The sequence below is a fragment of the Harpia harpyja genome, chromosome 7 (genome assembly GCF_026419915.1).
Source record: "Harpia harpyja isolate bHarHar1 chromosome 7, bHarHar1 primary haplotype, whole genome shotgun sequence".
Classification (NCBI taxonomy): Eukaryota; Metazoa; Chordata; class Aves; order Accipitriformes; family Accipitridae; genus Harpia; species Harpia harpyja.
The window spans coordinates 24,749,272-24,768,179 of record NC_068946.1 but is presented as its reverse complement, the minus strand read 5'-3'; the positions used below and the strand labels follow the sequence as shown (position 1 = coordinate 24,768,179).

Sequence of the window (18,908 nt, the reverse complement as noted above, 5' to 3'; positions counted from 1 at the left end):
CTGTGATGAAGTTTCAATCAGCTATACACTCCCAATAGCCTCTCTGTTGAGTTAGGGAAGTTTTGGAATTTAATACTATACCTTGGCAGGTCACCTCTTACAGGAAACCAGATATTTACTTTGGCTGTATGTATGTCTGCTCACTCTGCATAAATTCATCTAACTATCAAGTGTAAAAGAGAAGCCATTTATCTTTTGCCAGTTAGTTTGATTATTTTTAAATCTTTTTTTTAACACAAGTAATTTTTTGTATCTGGGCCTTTTGAAACAGAAAACCAAGAAAACTACTATTATAAATACTACTTGACAAAATTTTTTTTTTCTTTCAGATGAGAACTCTCCAGCCAATTTCTGGGATTCCAAGAATCGGGGAGTGACTGGCACGCAAAAAGGACAAATTGTATGGCGAATTGAACCTGGCCCCTATTTTATGGAATGTGAGTACCTATTTATCCAATGCATATCCAAAGGCAAGCATGCCTTTGTGTCAAGGCAAGTCAACAGAATGGCATTTGATATCCATTTCATCAATCCCTCTGATAAACCAAAGGAATTGATCATATTGCTCTAAGGGGCAGCATTTTCCAGTGCATTTGCTGGACATTATAAAAATGGCGTTGTACTTAGATGTACCTTTGTATTCTAGGGACGTTCGTAGACAGTATGCTTCACTTTAAGGGAGGAAGAAATTGCCTTGTGCAATGTCATATAGTATATATGCATTGAAAGATGAAGTCTTTTCCCAAGAAATTTAACATTTCAGCTGGACAAACATTAATGGTAAATGCACACGAAGGAAAAGGTAGTAAGCTAGTAGTGCTTGCTAATGTTTGTTAGTATGAAGGTTAGATTCGTCTCTAGGAAGTGCCAGCCCCCTGTCCAGTTGCATCAGGATTTCTCAGCTGAAGTTTTGTTGTGTTGGGAAATCCACTAGGCAATTTTGAAATGTTGAGAGTCTCTATGTGACTGGAAGAAAAAGTCTTCAGTTGAACTCCGTCAGGAGTATTGGTAGCCAAGCTTCAAATCAGAGAGCTATGCCACTCCCTTAGGTGACCAGGATTTATAGGAAGCTAAGCCACTCTGCTCTGTGCTTTTTTTTTTTAATTATTATTATGTCCTTTGTTTTTTGCTTTTTGATGAAAAGGAGCTATCTTACCATCTAAAGTATGTGATCCCCTAAAGAAATTGATGTTCTAATCCTAGGAGGTTGTGTGTGAGCTTGCTGGAAACTCTGATATGCTAAGCATCAAAGTGGCAATCAGTCCCAAAAGAGCTGTGAGCTGCTGTACCACCTGTTTAGCCTCACAGCAATGAATCTTCCTTCATAAATTAAAAAAAAAACCAAAACCTCCCACTCTGTTACTTCACTGTACACTGCAATGCTGCTAACTGTAGGTCTTGGCAGAAATTTTTATTCTAATTAACTGATGTAACAGCAATACATGTATTTCAAGAGGTGTTGTAAACCCTGTACTATAAATAATTATTAAAACTTCTTATTTCTAGAACTCATCATTGAATCTTGCCAAGTTACCCAGTGTGTTATGCAGCATATTTCTTTAACAAACAAAAGAAGCTTTAATAGGATAAAATTAAATTAATTTTCAGGAGTTCATTACAGGATAAAATGATTGAACTGAAGATAAAGATCAAGAAAATAATAAAGATCAAGATAATTAACTTTCCTGGTCCCAAAGACAGTGGTATATTAAAGCAGATGAAAATGTATGTTAGAAGAGTTCATTGCCTTGTACATCTGCTCTATCAGTATTGTTGCCAGTATGGGCAGTTTGACTTCAAGGATGTTTGTCTGTATCTTTAAGCTGGTTATTTGTTGCCCCATAATGTATGGAGCAGAGGCTCTTGAACAACATTTTTAGTTCTTGTGAGTAACCTAGGCTAATGCTTCAAGAACTAGTAGTTGTGACTTAAAATCAGCTGCAACTGACTTTGCACTTTGCAACTAACTGCACTTCACAACCAACTGATAGAGTGCAGGATGTATGTTCTTTGGTTGTGGTTAGCTTTACTAATGAACAGTTTTGCTGCCATACAATGAACAAGAGACAAGCAATTAGGCAACAGCTGAGAACTGTAAAAAGGAATGTTTATGAGCATATGTTGGTATAGCACATAGTATGGCAGATAAATATGTCACCAGTGACACTTGTGTTGCTAGTGAGAGGCCAAAAATTGCACTTTCTTTCTGATTCCACTTTTTAAACTAGAAGGCTCCACAGATACGTGACCATGTTTGCTCCGCAAGCTTCTTCTTACAGCTTATAGGTGGCAAAACAACTCTGATGCAACTACAGGCAGCTGCTCTTTTTTTTTTTTTTTTTTTCTTTCTCCTTCTTTCTTTCTTTTTTATTCCTCAGATCACCAAGTCACAGCTCAGGCAAATGCAGCAGGTGACTGTGCAGTTCAGGTACAACCAGTTACTGCCTCTGCGGTGCAGCACCAGGCTGGGTGTGGGAAGAGCTGTGCTGTCAGGGTTCTCATCCTGCTCTGCAGACATTGTTACTGCCCGGCCTGTGCCAGCCACAGAGATGAACTTAGCTCCCCTGTTAGCGTCTTTCCTCTGCTGTGGTGCTGATATAATTTGTACTCTCAGTGTCGCACTGCATGTGATGCCACTGTCATAGCAAGGGAGAAAGAGGGAGAGGCAAATGGAGAGGCTAACATCCCCAGTAAATATGTGCCTGATTATTGAAGTGTATCTCTGATGGTTTAATCTGCTATTATTTTCCAAATTTTGGAAAGAACTCTACAGTTGTAGATTTCTTGTGTTTAGAAATATCTTTGCTAAGAGGCAGAATATATCAGATACAGGTCATGATATTAGGGGTTTATCATATTTACTCCTCACAGTAATGACATGCAGCAGACCATTAGCAACTTGACCATGCTTCTCTAGGAAAGAAAGGAGCAAGTGGAGAACAATCCCAGATTCAGCAGCAATGTCCCTGAATTTTTGAAGCAGCAGCTCCAATAAGAAGCAACAATGTCTGGGGGACCAGCATGGACAAAATGTGTAAATGGATCAATCTAAACTCAGCTGGAGACTAATTACAGCATAGGAATGCTGGTTGCATCCAATCTTCTGCTTTAACTGGGACCAACACTAGGACCAAACCTGGTCAGCTGTGGTTTGTAAAGCACAGTATTGAAAAAGTTCAAGGACAGAGATTTCATATATGCTGTAGGTAACCTTTTCCAGTGCTGCGGTATTGTTCCAGCTGAAAATATTTCTCTGGCATCAAACCTGAATGGCCAAAGCTTAACTTTGGGGCCATTGCCCCTTTTAAAATCTTCTGATGGAACTAGAAAGAGTTGAGTTTATAATATTTGTCTTGCCTTAACCTCCTCTTCACCAGACTAAACAAGGCCAGCTCCTTCAGCCTCCCCTTCCCAACCATCTTTGTAGCCCTCTGCTGCCCCCTCTCCATTTTCTCCATGCTTTTGAACCTAGGGACCCAAAATTAGGCACAGTATTCCTCACCAGTACCAAGTAGAGGGGGACAGTAACTTCCGTCTATCTGCTGGCCACGCACCTTCTAACATAGCTTGTGAGGTGGTTTGTTGTATTTGCGATGAGAGCATGCGCTGGCTCATATACAACTTGAGCCCAGTTTGTTTTCAGCAGGGCTGCAGCTTTGCCAGTCTGTTCAGAGGCCATAGCGATGCACGGGGTCGCTCCACCCCTGGTGCAGAGACTTGCAAGTCTCCCTCTTGCACTTGACGACATTACTGTTGACCCAGTCCTCTAGCTATTGCTCATGCTCTGATGTGTAGAGGGGCTCCAGCAGGCTGATGATAAGCTAGGTATATAACTGAGTTAGAGCTGGGCTTATGTCGCTGCAGGGTTTTCTGGCTTGGAGCTGTTTCATGTTTGGAGCACAGACAGTGCTTAATTGCCACTGCCTACATCCTGCTATACCTATATGATTGGCAGGCTCCCTGCTCTATCTATACACAAGGAGAGGAGGGGGATGTTTGCTGCAAGCCTGAGAAGCCTTGAACCAGCTCTGGCAATGAGGGCTGATGATGTTTGTTAACAGAATTACACTAAATAACTACAGTAATCCCTTTCAGATCTGCAGTCAAAACTGGCCTGAAGTTGTCTCTCATTTTGGCAAGAAAAGGTACAGAAGTTACTAATGTTGAATGGTGAGTTGAGATCAGTCAGTGTGCACATTACCCCAAAGACTTTAGTTGTGTTTTTTCTGTAGCAGTGTCAGAGCTTAGGGACTTTACATATCTTTTCACCAGTAATGTAACATCTCTGTAGGGTGAAGTGCAGAGCACGATAGCATTGCTAACAAGTCATATGCAAACGAATCTCATGCAGAAGGAGTATTTCCATTTTAATTGTATTAATGTTAATCAGTGGAAGTCAGCTGGATTGGGCCTCAGATTCCTTCTGCAATCCTTAGATTTCTGTCTTTTAAGAAAAGCATCTTATGCCTTAATTTGGGAAGCTGTTTTTCCATAAGCATAATTGTAAACTTATTAATAGTTTCACTGAGGACTGTGGAATTTATGCTTATGTTTAAAGGTAGGCTTTGCATAAGCATTTTTCTGAATTTTGTATGACTGTGTATCCTCAGTCTCGTAAATCAATTTTCCAGTCATTCCATTTATTCCTCTTAAAATCCCTCCCTATGGATTCAGTATCTCCTATTTCCCAAACAAGTAACATGTAAAGGCATAGTTTGCCATCTGCTCTATTCAGATCAAGCAACCTGCGGAAAGGGCAGGGAGAGTCTCATCATCTTCATACTAAAACCAGACGTTAATTCCTCTCAAAGCATCCAAAATTAGCAAAACAAGAATGACCAAAAAAACCTCTCACTTGCTTTAGACAAAAATCAACACAAAAAATTCTGTAGACTCTATACTGAGAAGGGAGAATCAAAGGAATCAACAGTGAAATACTGAGAAATGAACTTAATGTATTCCAGAAATACAAGCAGCCTCTGAGGGGAGCGGCTGAGGAAGGGGGGAAGAGTATTACTTGCAAAGTACCAAGTCCATCTCACCATCACAAACAGCTGGTGTCCTTAAGCTGTCATCTCGAGACAAAGTGAGTGTCTCTGAACTGCAGAACCAACCAGTACGGAGGCAGGTGTTCCCCTCTCTTTCCCCTGGGGAAGCAGCAAAAGTGCCATGTAAGCATGAAAGGGAACTCAGTCATTTTACAGATTCAAGAAGGTGAATTTGAGCATCAGTATGCCCGAGATGCTGTTTCCTTATGTAGTAGAGGTGGCTTTAAAACATCCTGCTTTGAGGCTTGCTAAAATGTGGGGGAAGGAAAACAATGACTCACTAGATGGCTCCCTCAAGTTGTTTGCTGTGTAAACTACAGAAGGGTTGCTAAATGTGGCTGCAGCTCAACAAACAGTTTTCATCCTTCTCCTGTGAAAGGAAAGAACAAGTGCAAGGAGTATTATTCTGAACAGGTGATGGCAATAGTGTGAAGGTGCAACACAGCTTAATGCTTTCACATTTCATATGGTTATCTGGTATTAGGATGGCATCAGGCTGTTCAGGTCCTTAAGTACGTCAGGACCTTTAGTCTGTGGTGCAAGAGAGGCTGCAATTGCCCCAGGAGTGATTTTTAGATGGCGGAGTGTTTCTCTGGGTGTAGCAGTCTGTGAGCTTGGGATGGCAGGGTCTCCCTTTGGGGCATCATGGTGGAACAGAGATGATGGTATTCCTTATGGAGAACAGAGCTAGCAGAAAGATGGAGTAAAATGATCCATAGAAAGGCTGGTGATAGAAAAAGCGTGTGAAAGGAAGCTTGAGTTTTATGAAGACTAGTTGATAAAAGCTGCCGGTAGTTTCTAACTGTGGCTTCTAAGTCAGTTTTCTGCAATATGGGGAAGGACAGGTCATGTCGGAGGTGCCATGGGAGGAAATTCAGTATAGCACAGTCACTGTCACACAACGGGTTAACTGGTGCTTATGCACTTCCATATGCAAAGTCCCCAGAAGCTAAAAGCTGTACTTGTTCTAGTGGGTAAAACAGGCCAGGGCTGTTTTCTGCTGCTGGGAGCAAGTGGCACAGCGTGACTTGCACCCATGCAGCCAACCCTTCCCCCTGTGTCGAGGATGCATGCTCACCATTCAGCGGTATGGATGGTCATGTGCTCGCACTTGAGTCCCTGCAATCATCCTGCCTGGTTTATTAGTACAGGCATACGCTGAGAGCATCCTTTGAGACTGTATTGGACTTGTATTTATAAGTTACAGCTTTGGTCCCATGAGTATTAATTACAGTATCCACAGGAAACACCTTCACCTACTTTACCCGTAGTGTAATGTTTTTGTTGTTATTTATAACATTTGATGTCATAGTCATTACTGTGAGTAGAACAGAAATATATTGATTTGCATATATTTTCTTTACTGATGCCGTGGCTTTATGTCTTGAGCAATAATCCGTAGTGCAGTTGTTGGGTTTCATCCAGAGACTGCCAGTCTTGTCACAGCAATCATTTGCAAATCACCTTTGGGATACTTCTGACGCCACACTGCGATACTCAGATGCAGTGACTGCACAGATGCTGTCTGTTTTGTGCTTAAAATCTCACGTTTGTGGCACGAGTAGACAATGAGATATATTCAGAAAACGTGGTAATATATGTGTTTGCATTACACTGCTGTCATGTTACAAATGAGGTTTTGTGTGGAGTTCTCTGTATTCAGTCCCTATTTCTATGAAATTACAACTTTTGCAAAAATAGTGTATTGAGACTGAAACTGCCATACTCTGTAGCTAGCAGAGCAGACTCCCAGCTCCCTTTTTGTTAAAAAAAGCTAATAGATACTGAAGGAAAAAAACCTCAGTTTAATAATTGAACTTGATGTGGTTTAGCTTTTAAGGGCTGCTGTAGCAAAGAGTTAATGTTACTAGAGATATGAGCACATTTTAGTATTTTTTCGTGGTTTTGACCAAAATGGTCAATGTTAATGAATGTTCTATCAACATAATTCATTACTTGTATACAGTCTTTATGGTTTTTGACTGTTGAAATTAAATTCTATAAAGGTCATAGTTTTCTCACATGGAATTGTACTGGAATTGTAGCGCCCTGCAACCAGCACCCTTTCAGTGGTTTGTCTGGGGACTCATGGTTATTGTCCCTATCCTATTTATAAACACATTCACTGAGTTAGAAATACTTCTATTATTCTTCTGCTATTTATATCTGTTGTCTCTTAACAGCTATTTTTGAGTATCACAGATAACTGAAACAGGATCAGACCTTCTATTTTTTACATTTGTGGCAAGCCTTGTTGACTTCCTTAAGCACATAATACCCCCAGCATTTTGTTTTAAAGGTTAGATTATAATTAAATGCTTTGCCAAACTGGAATATAATAGGCAATGCTCGTGACTGTAAATAAGAATGTTTCAGAGGGACAGCAAAGTGAGCGGGGCTGGTAGGGATAGGTAGGCACTGTTATCTGAACAACCACTTGTCCAAATAGCTTCCTTTGAAGCAGGTTAGATGAAGAGAGACCACTGGGACATAAACATTTTCTGTTATTGATCCTAGTTTATCTAAAAAGCTTTCTGTAAGTCTGCTTAAGTTACTTTATAGGTTTTGGGGGGGGGAGTTATCATTCCTTCTGTAAAATAAATTCTGTGATATACCTGCTGAGAGAGACTGCAAGTACCCGGAGGAAGCCAGCTTTGGCACTTGTGTCCTGCTGCTGTGTTTGCTATGCTGTGCTGTTCCCAGTAGGAAGTAATTGAAAAGGTACATGGTTAAAGTCATGCAGAGAATAGAATGCTAAATGTCCAAACAAGATGGTTGTGTTCACTGAACTCTCATGCTAAGGAAAACAAATTCAACTGGCAGGATGTGCAGAACACTTCTAAATTCCTGCAGTTGTCTATGAGGTATTTGGGTTCAGCTGGGAAAAATTAGGGTTTAACCCAGTGCCTTTTCCCTGGATTGCATCTCCCTTTATAGCTTTGTAAAGCCTGAATGTGAGTGACTTAATTTGTTCTAGTGACAAAATTTTCTTAAGTAAGTTTCGCAGAACATGCTCTCACATTTTTCAAATGAGTTTGTGATGTCACCTTTTTCCTCATTGAATGTTGCAGGGCGTGTGTTTATATCTGCAGAGAGCCATGGGTTCAGCCCAAGTAACTACCGGCATCTAGCTGTGGTGTCCAGGAAGTATTAGCTGCTGTGCAGTTTCCATACAGTTAACCAGGAGCACTGTTTACCTCCACAGACTGTTATAACCCAACTAGGATTTGACTTGTCTTTTGGAGGTGTCTCTGCCCATCCCTTCTCAATGGAGTGTGGAATGATTCCACCTCTAATATAGGCATTTCATTTGACTAGGGTATCCCTGGAGCAATGTGTTCTTACAGCGAACACATTTCTTTTCCTGAATTATCAGTCTCCTGGAAAGATTGCATTCTTCTAGAATTATGTTCAAGTGTTTATGTATTGTGAGTATCTTTCTATCCTAAAGCAATTTTTTGATGGGCAAAGTTAAAGTACTAAAGGCAGTAAAAAGGTGGTTAAAGTGGGGACTTTGGGGAATTAATGATGTTTTAAAAGCAAGTTATTTGGTGTAAGCTGATCTCTTTATTATTAAAGAGGCAAGAGTGTATGGTCCATAGAGGGAAGTACAATGCTATAATTTCATGCAGGAGTTCTTTTGAAATTCAAATGTCAATGTTTGAGTCCCAGAAACCTTTGTTAATTCCAACGTTTTTATGTAATGGACCTGAGCTATAAAACTATGGTTATAAAATGATAATAGCTATTGGCTTTTAAAGAAGGGGGATTATGGTTTTATGGAGTGTTGAGATTAATTAACATATATATCACTTTTTATATGCCTTTGTGATAACTTTTAAAGAATCTTAGATACCCCAATTTCATTTGTGTCTTATTTTTAAATGAAGAAGGAATTTCTTGCAGTCTGTGTGATGTCTGGAGGAATGTCAATGACAATGGGGTGTGTGTGGTATCAAGAACACAGAGCTAGGTACAGTCATTTTTTTCCCCCATGAATGAAAGTACTTTTTGTTCTGAAATGTCATATTTTTCTTTAATGAGACAGCAAATAATCCTGTGGTCAGGTACAGGTGTCTTTCCCCTGCTGGATTTACTGCTATTAACTTTTTCATTACAGATCACATACAAAGCTAGCTAATTAACTTGTTGAGGGAAGAAGTAGTAGGAAAGAAAAAAGAGAAGTGCAAGTTTTCCCCTAAAGGAAACACATGAAAGCAAGGTGGCAGGAGAAATTAAGGAAACTGGGAGAACTCTGTAGGTAACGTGCTATTGTGCAGTTTATAGTATGGAACAGTTCAGAGGAAGCCTGTGTATTAATAGGTTATTGAACTCAACTTTCTAAATATTGAAGTCCTGTTTGCAGATAATCGAACTTACTGGTTTTGGAGAGGTCTGTGGATTTATGGGGCCTTAGTTATAGGTAGTAGGCTGAGATGTGTTCTATCAGGAACAGCCACAGATGATACCTATTTTCAATTTACCTGGAGCTCAGGAATCCATCAGTCATCAAGAAAAAACTATTCTAATCAACATTTTTTTGATAATACAGTACAAGAAATGTCAAAAAACTAGATCCTCAGCTGTTTTGAACTGACAGGGTTCCTCTGAGATTTCTTCTACTCTTAAGTATTAACTGCAGTTTCTAGCATTATTAGCCACAAAAAAAATTACTTAGCTGTCTCTGGTCCTATGAAGGGATTGTTTTCTTGCTATGTACAAGATCCAGTCTTGCAAACTGCTGTTCACTTTGGCAACATCTGTATGCATGTGATGGGTAGGCCATTTTTCGATTTTGTGCTGAATTTTAAGCACAGCTTCTCTTGTGTTAATCCTGTCGAGACAATGCTAAGAGCAGGTCTGCTGTTACTGCGTGTAGTGCTGTATAAAGCCCAAAATAAATCAATGCTGCTTCTGTTGGGAACTGGGAGAAAAAGTCCCCATGTCATGTTTTTAAGTGCTCTGCTTTTTCTAATTATTTCTAACAATTAGTCCTGAAGATTTTTTTTTAATTTTTATTTTATATGAAAAGGATCGTCACGTCTATTTCTTGAATCAAACGTTGTTTTCTTCTATCACCAGCTACATATAGGTATTTAAAAGTACTGTATGCTTGTAGAAGTCGTTGAGAGAAAGAAATCTGAGGATGCAAAGCTCATAGCATTGCATTTCAGCCTTTAGGGGAATGTACATGTCAGTGTAGTGAGAATATATAACAAACTTCTGTCCACCATCACGTTATGGACTGTCAGTGGATAGAAGCAGCAGCTGATAACCTTTGCATTGCTAGGTTCTTTTCAGAAGTGATGAACTGAGAGAAGGTAGTCAGTGACAACAGACTGAATAAACAGCAGCTCCAGAAACTCTCTGAAAAATAAAGTTTGGGTTGCAGTAAAGCTGAGCAACATAGCTGGAAAGTAGAGTCTTGGTGGAATAGTTAGTTGTCTTACCATGCTCTCATGTAATCATAGTATGTTCACAGTGTGATTAAGAGATGCTCAGGACTTGAGTCCTGGTTACTTAATATGTGCATTTTACAGCGTGGAGAGTCCTGCACTTGGTATATATCCTGCCAACTTCCGCAAGTGCTGAAACTCCAGTTTTATGTGAGCTAGAAATTCTTGTGTGTCCATTTGGATATAAGCATTGTTGGTAGGTCAATAGAATTGCTTAGTTTAGGAAAAACCTGCAGGTCCTGACCCTTAGTTTTTGGGTCTGATAAGCCTTTGTAGGTGATTAGAAATCCTGTCTGCATTTTGAATTTTGCTGTAAAGCTTATGGTAAATAGAGCGTGTTTTGACCGTGTGTGTGAACTCAGCTGTGAGGAGGAGGAAGTGGGATCAGCAGCTCCTCCACCTCGTAAGTCCCTGGAGGCACTATCAGCCAGACATTTCCCTTTGAAGGGTAGTTCTGAGGTGCCTCCTCTTTGTTCTGGGAGGAAGGTAGTAAATAAGTGTTGACCTATAACTGCAGCAAATTTAAAAATAAATAAATAAATAAATAATCCTTTCTGGCTGAGCAGGCTTGCGGGATGGATTTCTGATCATTCTGAGTAGGGATAAGTGGGTATTTTATCTTGCAGTGATGAAATACCTCAGCCCTCAAGGAATCATGCCGTATGTGTCTCAAAACCTTATACAAAGCATTATACTTTTGTACTTTAGGACTACCGACACACTGTTAAACCAAGTCAAAGGAATTGAACTGCCAAGACTTTCATCCACATCCTCTGGTCTGTCTGAACTGGCTGCTGTAATTTCTGCCTGCTTGTGGCCATTTTTGTACCCAGAGGTAAACCCTCATCAACCTCACACAGAAGAGTTATCCCAACAGAGAAGGAAAACAGAGATATTGTTCCAGATAGGGGAAAATCCCACAGGATCAAGGGTAGTCATAATTATAGCTGTTCTGCTGGGTTGGAAGAATGCAGAGGAACAACAGTGGAGGTCAGGCCTTGTTAGACATAATACTCTTTTGTTTGCAGTAAATGCAGTTTAGCAAACAAAACTTTATTCAGTGGGACCAGAAACATGGTGCAACCTTTACTTTTCCCATGTTCCAATATAAAGTGCTTCAAGCTTCATTCAGATATGCGTCATGCAACTTCTTCCAAGTCTGACAGCAATCATCCTAGTAGCAAATGTCTCGGTAAGCCTTTTTCATAGCTGATTATATTGAAATAGTAGCAGAAATACAAGCTGCAGAATTAGGTAAGTTACTTTTTTTGTCTGTTAAGTAACAGAAGGACCCAACACACAAAGAGGAGATAACCAGCTGCTCTCTATGCTTAATTTCCTGTTGAAGTACTTCTGAAGACAGATCACTGAATGATGGATCCTACTTGTATAGAATGAGCTTTCAGGAGTACACTGAACAGCATATTATTAGCTTTCATAGAATCATAGAATCATTTCGGTTGGAAAAGACCTTCAAGATCATCGAGTCCAACCATTAACCATGCCCCCTAAACCATGCCCTGGAGTACCCTGTCCACTCGCTTTTTTAATACCTCCAGGGATGGTGAATCAACCACTTCCCTGGGCAGCCCATTCCAATGTTTGACAACCCTCTCAGTAAAAAAGTTTTTCCTAATATCTAACCTAAATCTTTCCACCATGTTCAGCCATACTAACATCTCCACTCCTACCAGAATGTCAGAATACCTGTAGGGCTAATGCCCAAACTTTAAGAGTTTGAGTTTTATGGTATTTTATCTCATCTTCAAGTTGTGTCTGTGTTTTCTCTTATTTTACCAGGATCAGGGGTATTTTTTGTTTGGCATACTCAATGATAGTAAAAACTTTGAAAGGTCACACAGAAAGGGAAATCATATTAGTCGGGATCTACAGGAGTCAATACAAGATGTAGTACTTTTAAACATTTTCATCGGTGGTTTGAAATCCACCTATGTATATAAGGCTGTGGAGAGAGGTCTTTGTTTTCATATGATTAAATAATTTAAGAATAAAACGTGTAATTTTTTTTTTATTTGCAACTTACAAATCTGCTGGAAAATAATAATTCACATTAACCCTATTATGTTGAAATGGACTTGTCTTTAGAGATCAATACTGATCTCATTTCCTTCCCTCTGAATCCATACAAAATGCACGAAAGTGGCTTTGTGTGAACAGTGGCTTGTGAATACTTAGACCTTTCTTACCCAGTAGTGACCATGGACATCTCACTGCAAGAACTGGGAAAAAATGAGCTGTTGTTTTTTACTGACTGAGTAGAAATCTAGTTAAAATTAAAAAAACAAACAAACAAACAAAAAAAACCCAAAAGGCAGCATTTACCAGCTCTTTAGCTAAAACCTCTACTCGGGCTTTCTTTGAGACAGGTTTCCATTTTTCTACAGGTTGAGAGAAAAACACATTTCAGTTACAGTTACTGTGTGCTTTTACAGTGAAGACATACCAGTTAACTGCTCAAACTCGGACTCCGTGAACAGAAGTGAACTATGACTCCCCGTATGCATGTGTTCCTTTCATTGTCTCTCTTTTGCCTAGGGTCAGTCATGAAGGGTTTAATGCGATTTTTGTTTTGTTTTCAGCCGAAATAAAGATCTGTTTTAAATACTACCATGGTGTTAGTGGAGCCCTCCGAGCTACTACTCCATGTATCACTGTGAAAAACCCTGCTGTGATGGTAAGCTTAGCCTATTTGTTCAATGTATTTATATAAGATCATAATATTAACTGTCAGACAAACCTATCAGTGTAAGTATCCTAGTTTTACCATTGAGTGCGATTTTTTGCAAAAATTCATATTGTCTGACAAAAATCACCAAAACTGGGAAATTCTTTTCATGGCTTTGTGTTGTTCTTGATAAAATAACAGTAAAAATTCACTGAGCTTAACTTAAATTTTTTATGCTAAGAATTTGATTTTGCTTGCTTTCAATTTTGAGGCTTACAATTTGCTGTAATTTAACACCATAATAGAAATTTTTCGCACTGGTTATATAACTGAAACTGAATCCTTATCAAAAGTCTCCATTTCTTCTTATTTGTTCATATTAAAAATGAAATTATTGCTGAGATAGCAATTGTTAGTATAAAAATGAAACTGGACAAAACTCTACTCTTGCAAAAATTACTGAATTTTTTGAGTGTTCATATACCATTGAAATTTAGTAATTCTGTGACTATTGAGGATTATTGTTTACCTTACTATGCTTTCATTATGAGACTTGTTCTTTTGAAACAGTAAAAGTTTTAGAGTTTTTTTTAGTTGTTTAAATAAGTAGTGGAAGAAGAGCCTTCCAAACTTGTATCCAGGTGCTTTTGATCAAAGTAATTTGTCTAACAGGCTAGCTCTTCAGTTGACGTGAAGTTTCACAGTGCACTTGATTCATTGATATTAGCTGCCAAATATTTAAGATCACATCTGTCAGGATGGTGTCCTGACAACTGCAGTGTTGAAGATACATAAGTTACTCAGACTGAATAGCTTTTATTCTGATCCTTCACTTTTTCAGCATTGTATATTATATACAAATGCATTCTATGGCTATATGATACTATATGTGCTGTACTAGACTTTATATCTCATTATACCAAATGTTTTTTCTTTCTCTTAGAATTACAGGCCTAAGTGATAGCATCATTTAATTGAATAATATTGTTTTGCAGCAGGCATATGGACTCTTGATATTTTACAGAAGAAAATGCGTTACAGTTGAGGAGTTTGACAGCCATGGTCTCTAATATCAATTTATAAATTCAAGACAGTAAGGTAGCCTGATTTTGAACAAAGGAAAAAATGTTTCTTAAAATAACCCTTAAAATGGGCTATGTGCTGCACTGTATCGTTACTGAGAATAGGAATGATTTTATTGGTGGAGAAACCATGTGAACTTCTGTGTTTTCTTGGCCTTGTCATACTATCTACCAATATTTTTGAGGTTCATTGTGCAAAAAGACATCTGAACTTCTGTCTTTGAATATGCATTTATTTACTTGGTAGCTACCTGAAGACCTGTCTTTCAGAGTCATTGGTCAATCTTGAGGGATTAACCAGCTGTCACTATTTAAATTTCTTTCCTTTGAAAGGTAATGCAGTGTCCTGGGTTACACACCTGCTAGAAGGTGTAATTTTATATAAACATTTTTGTTTGCTCTAACAGTACAGACTTCAGTAGTTGTGAGCTGTTAGTTTCCTTGATGAGAATGTCATATGACAGCTCAGATGAGACTTCCTAAAAATACCGTATTGGGTTAGGTATGCGTAACTATACCTATTGTTAAATGTTAATACCTCACACCAATTTCATGGTTTTGGTGTTGAGCTTAAGCACTGTGCAGTAGAGAATACTTTGTTGTCTTGGTACTGGACATGTCTGTTGTTACAGAAATGCTTGTTCGTGGAAATGGTAAGAGAGTCATGGCATGCCCGCTCCCGTTTTTTAAGCTGCAATAAATTACTTGCTTACTTGGATCATTCTGTGTTTTCGCTTTACGTGGTTTGGTGGGAGACATGTTTCTGGTTTTCCACATACTGATGGCATATCACACCAGGCATTTCAGTCCATCATTTTTAGATAAGCAACTAACATTCTGTTGTGTTCATTTGAACTAGTGGAAATACGAAGCCTGATCTAGCATTCAGAAACATTGCGTTACACCAGATGAGATTAGATTTTTGCACTACGAAGGCTAAGCATGTATGCTGGGATGAAATTTTGTACTTGGCACAGAAAAATTGAAGTTGCTGTTCAGGTCATAATGGAACAGGAACAGGCTATAGCGAAACCATGGAAGTGCTAGGGAACACTGTTAAAATTCATTTTATTATAGCTGAATTGTGAGCAAATCCTATTTTCTATAAAACGAAGTAGTGTTTAGCGGTATAAACAACAGAGTCAGTGGTGTAGCAGAAAAACAGGTATAGAATGAGGAAGGCCTTTTTGTTGATGAATAACGTTTTTAACAAGAAAACAATGCATGTTAGAATAAGCCCAAAAGCGTAAACTGGAATACATAGCGTTCTTCTGGCCTTGCCTGGGCAGTGTCACCATCCCAGGGGGATGCGCCCCTTGCTGCTTCCAGGGAATCTCTGTCTGTAGATGAGGGGACACTGATTCAGCTGGAATTAACCCATTGCTTTTGATGCCCTCATAATTTTACTACCAGCTGTCACTGCTTACGTGTCCACATAAAGTCACTGGCTTATTGGTGTCATGCTGGGTGGGAAGGGGACAGTTTTGAGCACTCTGGTGAGAAATGTCTTGCCCTGAGAATGGGGCTGCATCGTGAAGCCAGCTGTGAGGGAGGGGAATGGGCTGACTGGTGAGCGGTGGCGCTTGCTGGCACAGCGTGTTCCCTCACAAGACCACCGAGGCCCATGGGGATGTCAGGTATCAACGTCATTGCTATTTCTTCATCATTCTCTTTGACTGCTTGTCACATACGAAGTATTCCTGTTTTGCAACGGGAGAAATTCTGTGTGTTTGCTAATTCCGATGAAATTCCAGTGTGCTTGCTGATCGTTCTAGGAAGCATTTGAAAGCTAATGATATTAAATAGCTTGAAGCAATATAAAAAGGAATGATTTCGTTTCTGGTTAATGCAAAGCAGGTTCTTCATGGCTATCACAGCTCCAGAATTGTTTATCAATCTAGTAACTTCAAACACCTGTTCAGCTGCTCAAAACTGCTTTACATATTTCATTCACACACATAGGTGTACGAGTTTTTATTCAGGTTATTTTTGTTGTTGTTCAATAGATGAGATGACTTTCTGTTCTATCACTAGTATTAATCCCCAGCGCTGTGTTTGGCTCAAGCTTATTCATCAGGCTGTGTCACCTCTTCTGCCAGGGAGTGAGTGCATCACCTATCTGGAGAACCATTTGACTTCAAAGATAGCTCCACTGATGTCTGCATGGTAGATTATTCAGCTGGATGCACACCCCTGTCCTGAAAGACAAATTCTTCTTCTAGTTGAAAGAGCTAGACATTAATAAGACATTAACACAAGAGAAACTTTTTATTTTGAAGTAGTGCTTTACCTAATGAGGGATTTCAGTAGAAACCAAACCTGAAAAATCTGTGAAGCATAAGCTTTTAGACCACATCCATATTTAGATATCTGATGCACTTTTTCTGTTTAAAAGGAGCTTTTGTTCATAGATCTGAAGGCTTTTGTTAGTCTCTCTTTGATCTCTTTGCTTTTTTTGTTGTGCGGTAAATTATCTATTTGTGGAAAGTGACAAAAGATACACATGCTGTCACTGGCCAGCTCAGTGGTTTGGTATGCATAACCAATCCACACTGTTGATTTTATTTTGCAAAAGGGAAACCTGTAAGAAAATACAGTCTCCTTTTCTCCAACTAATAGTGTCTGCATGTGTATTAGCCTATACATGTTCTGTTTGGAAGATTCCAAGTACTGGTGTATTAGCACTGTGTGGCATAAATAATAGATATTTTCCTAGAAACAAATGCTGTAGCTCTGCCTGTCTGTGGTAATAGACAGTAGTTGGCCAGATTCTTCCCCTGCATGCTACCTTACAGTTGCATTATCATCCTCAAGCATGTACAAAGCAGATGAAAACTTCTGTGATATATTTCATTTTTTTTCCCCTCTTCAGATGGGAGTAGAAGGTGTGGATGAAGGTGCTTCTGGAGCCCAGCACTCTAGGAAGTTAGTCAGCTTTACCCTATCAGGTAAAGAACAACACTACTCTGTGTTTTACAAATTACTGTTAAAAAAATTAATTGCTGTTTTAAATAACATGAAAGATGGAACAGTTTTCTTCATTAGCCTCTGTAGGAGCACACTCTAGTGGCTTGAAAGATGTCATTTCTTTAGAACTTCTGTTTGTTGAAAACAAGGCAGAATCATGAATCTCCAGGAGTGAAAGAAATGGATTTGATGGATCCCAGCATGAAAAATTTGGAGAAATTTCCAGTTTGCACAAAGGACAGTTCCTCTCAGACTGAAGATTGGAGAACTTAGCCTCTAAATAAAATGCAAGCTGGTTCCATCACATTGAAGCAGTAAAAAAGCAATGGCTGCAAATGGTGGTTTAGAAAGGAAAAAAATCTTTACTTGTAAGAGAGCTAAGCTGTCACTACAGCAAAATAGCTGTAGGGGTACAGTCTACCAGCTTCACTTGTTTTGATTAGCACGTTATTCCATGGGAAGTCTTGTGTGAGACTAACGCATATTCAGCTTGAGCAAAGACAGAAAAAATTTGCTTCTGAATCTTGAAGAGCTGACAATGAAAACATTTAGAGATTGTAGGAGTAGAGCAGAAAAAAACCCTGCTTTTTGAAACGGTCTTTCAGCAGGTATCTGGGATAGAGCTGATAGGTTGTATAGACTCACATAGGGTACTACAAAAATAATTGTTTTGTGAATTCTGAAAAATCTATTGCGTTTAATGGAAGGTTGTGACTCAGCCAGAGGAGTCCCCTAAATTAATTTTGAAAGGTGTATTGACTGATAGGTCTGTAACATATTTCCCAGAACATTTTTTTGGTTGCTTATTTGCACATGCAAAGTTGTTGCTTTTAAAGGCAATTACCCTTTATTTCATAGTATTTCTACTGTGTGGCTTAATTTTGAACATTGGGTAGGATTTTTTTTTCTACTGAATCCACGGGTGGGGTATTTCATTTTAGCGCAGTGAATTTTGCCTGCATGTATAAACTGCTTATCTAAGTATGTATGCGCCAGTTGCATTAGAGTCATGAAGACTGCATGCAGCGTATTGGAGTACCTAATGGAGAAAGACACAAAAATCTCGTGCTTCAGCAAACCTAAACAGAGAAATATTTTACAGTTAAGTTTAAAATCTAATGTTATATAAAAAAATACCTCTTTTTGTTGTTTTTTAAGCTTGTGCTATCATTAAAGTCCTTAGGCATGAGAATATGCACGTGAGGAAATTATTATTTATTGTTGCAAGTTGCAAGGGCTGCGGTACTGAGGCTTCCCTAGGAAGAAAGAAACATTTTCAGAAAACTTTGCCTCCTTTTATGTGAGATAGGTTATCTTTTTCTAAGTTGGGAGAAAGTGTACATCATAGTCCAGAGCAACCCTGGTAATGAGTATTTGAAATTACGTTTATCAAAGTCTCAACTTTGGGAAAGCATGAGTTCACTATATTACCTCCCATACAGTTTTTTATATTAGTCCCTTCCCCTTACCCAGAAACAGAGCAAGTACTGTGTGACCTTTTTTTTGTGTTTTTTGGTTTTTCTTTTTAAGAGTGGAAATACCTTACATACTGAGAAAAACTTTTGTAGGTGAGCTAGAAGTTCATGCTTTTTGTTTTACAAATGGCTGGAGGCTAAAATGTAAATGAGGATGTTGATACCTTTCTTTCCTATAGTGTCTTGGGAAAACA

The 18,908-nt window shown here is 39.0% G+C and overlaps 1 protein-coding gene across 1 annotated transcript in view; it reads left to right on the top strand.

The window, feature by feature from the left end:
• Nucleotides 1–18,908, top strand: part of HECW2 (HECT, C2 and WW domain containing E3 ubiquitin protein ligase 2) — a 173,187-nt gene that overhangs the window by 89,210 nt on the left and 65,069 nt on the right. The window contains exons 3-5 of the mRNA XM_052792284.1: nucleotides 330–437; nucleotides 13,105–13,199; nucleotides 17,145–17,220. Of these exons, the coding sequence (XP_052648244.1) occupies nucleotides 330–437; nucleotides 13,105–13,199; nucleotides 17,145–17,220 (279 nt within the window). The remainder of the gene's footprint in view (nucleotides 1–329; nucleotides 438–13,104; nucleotides 13,200–17,144; nucleotides 17,221–18,908) is intronic.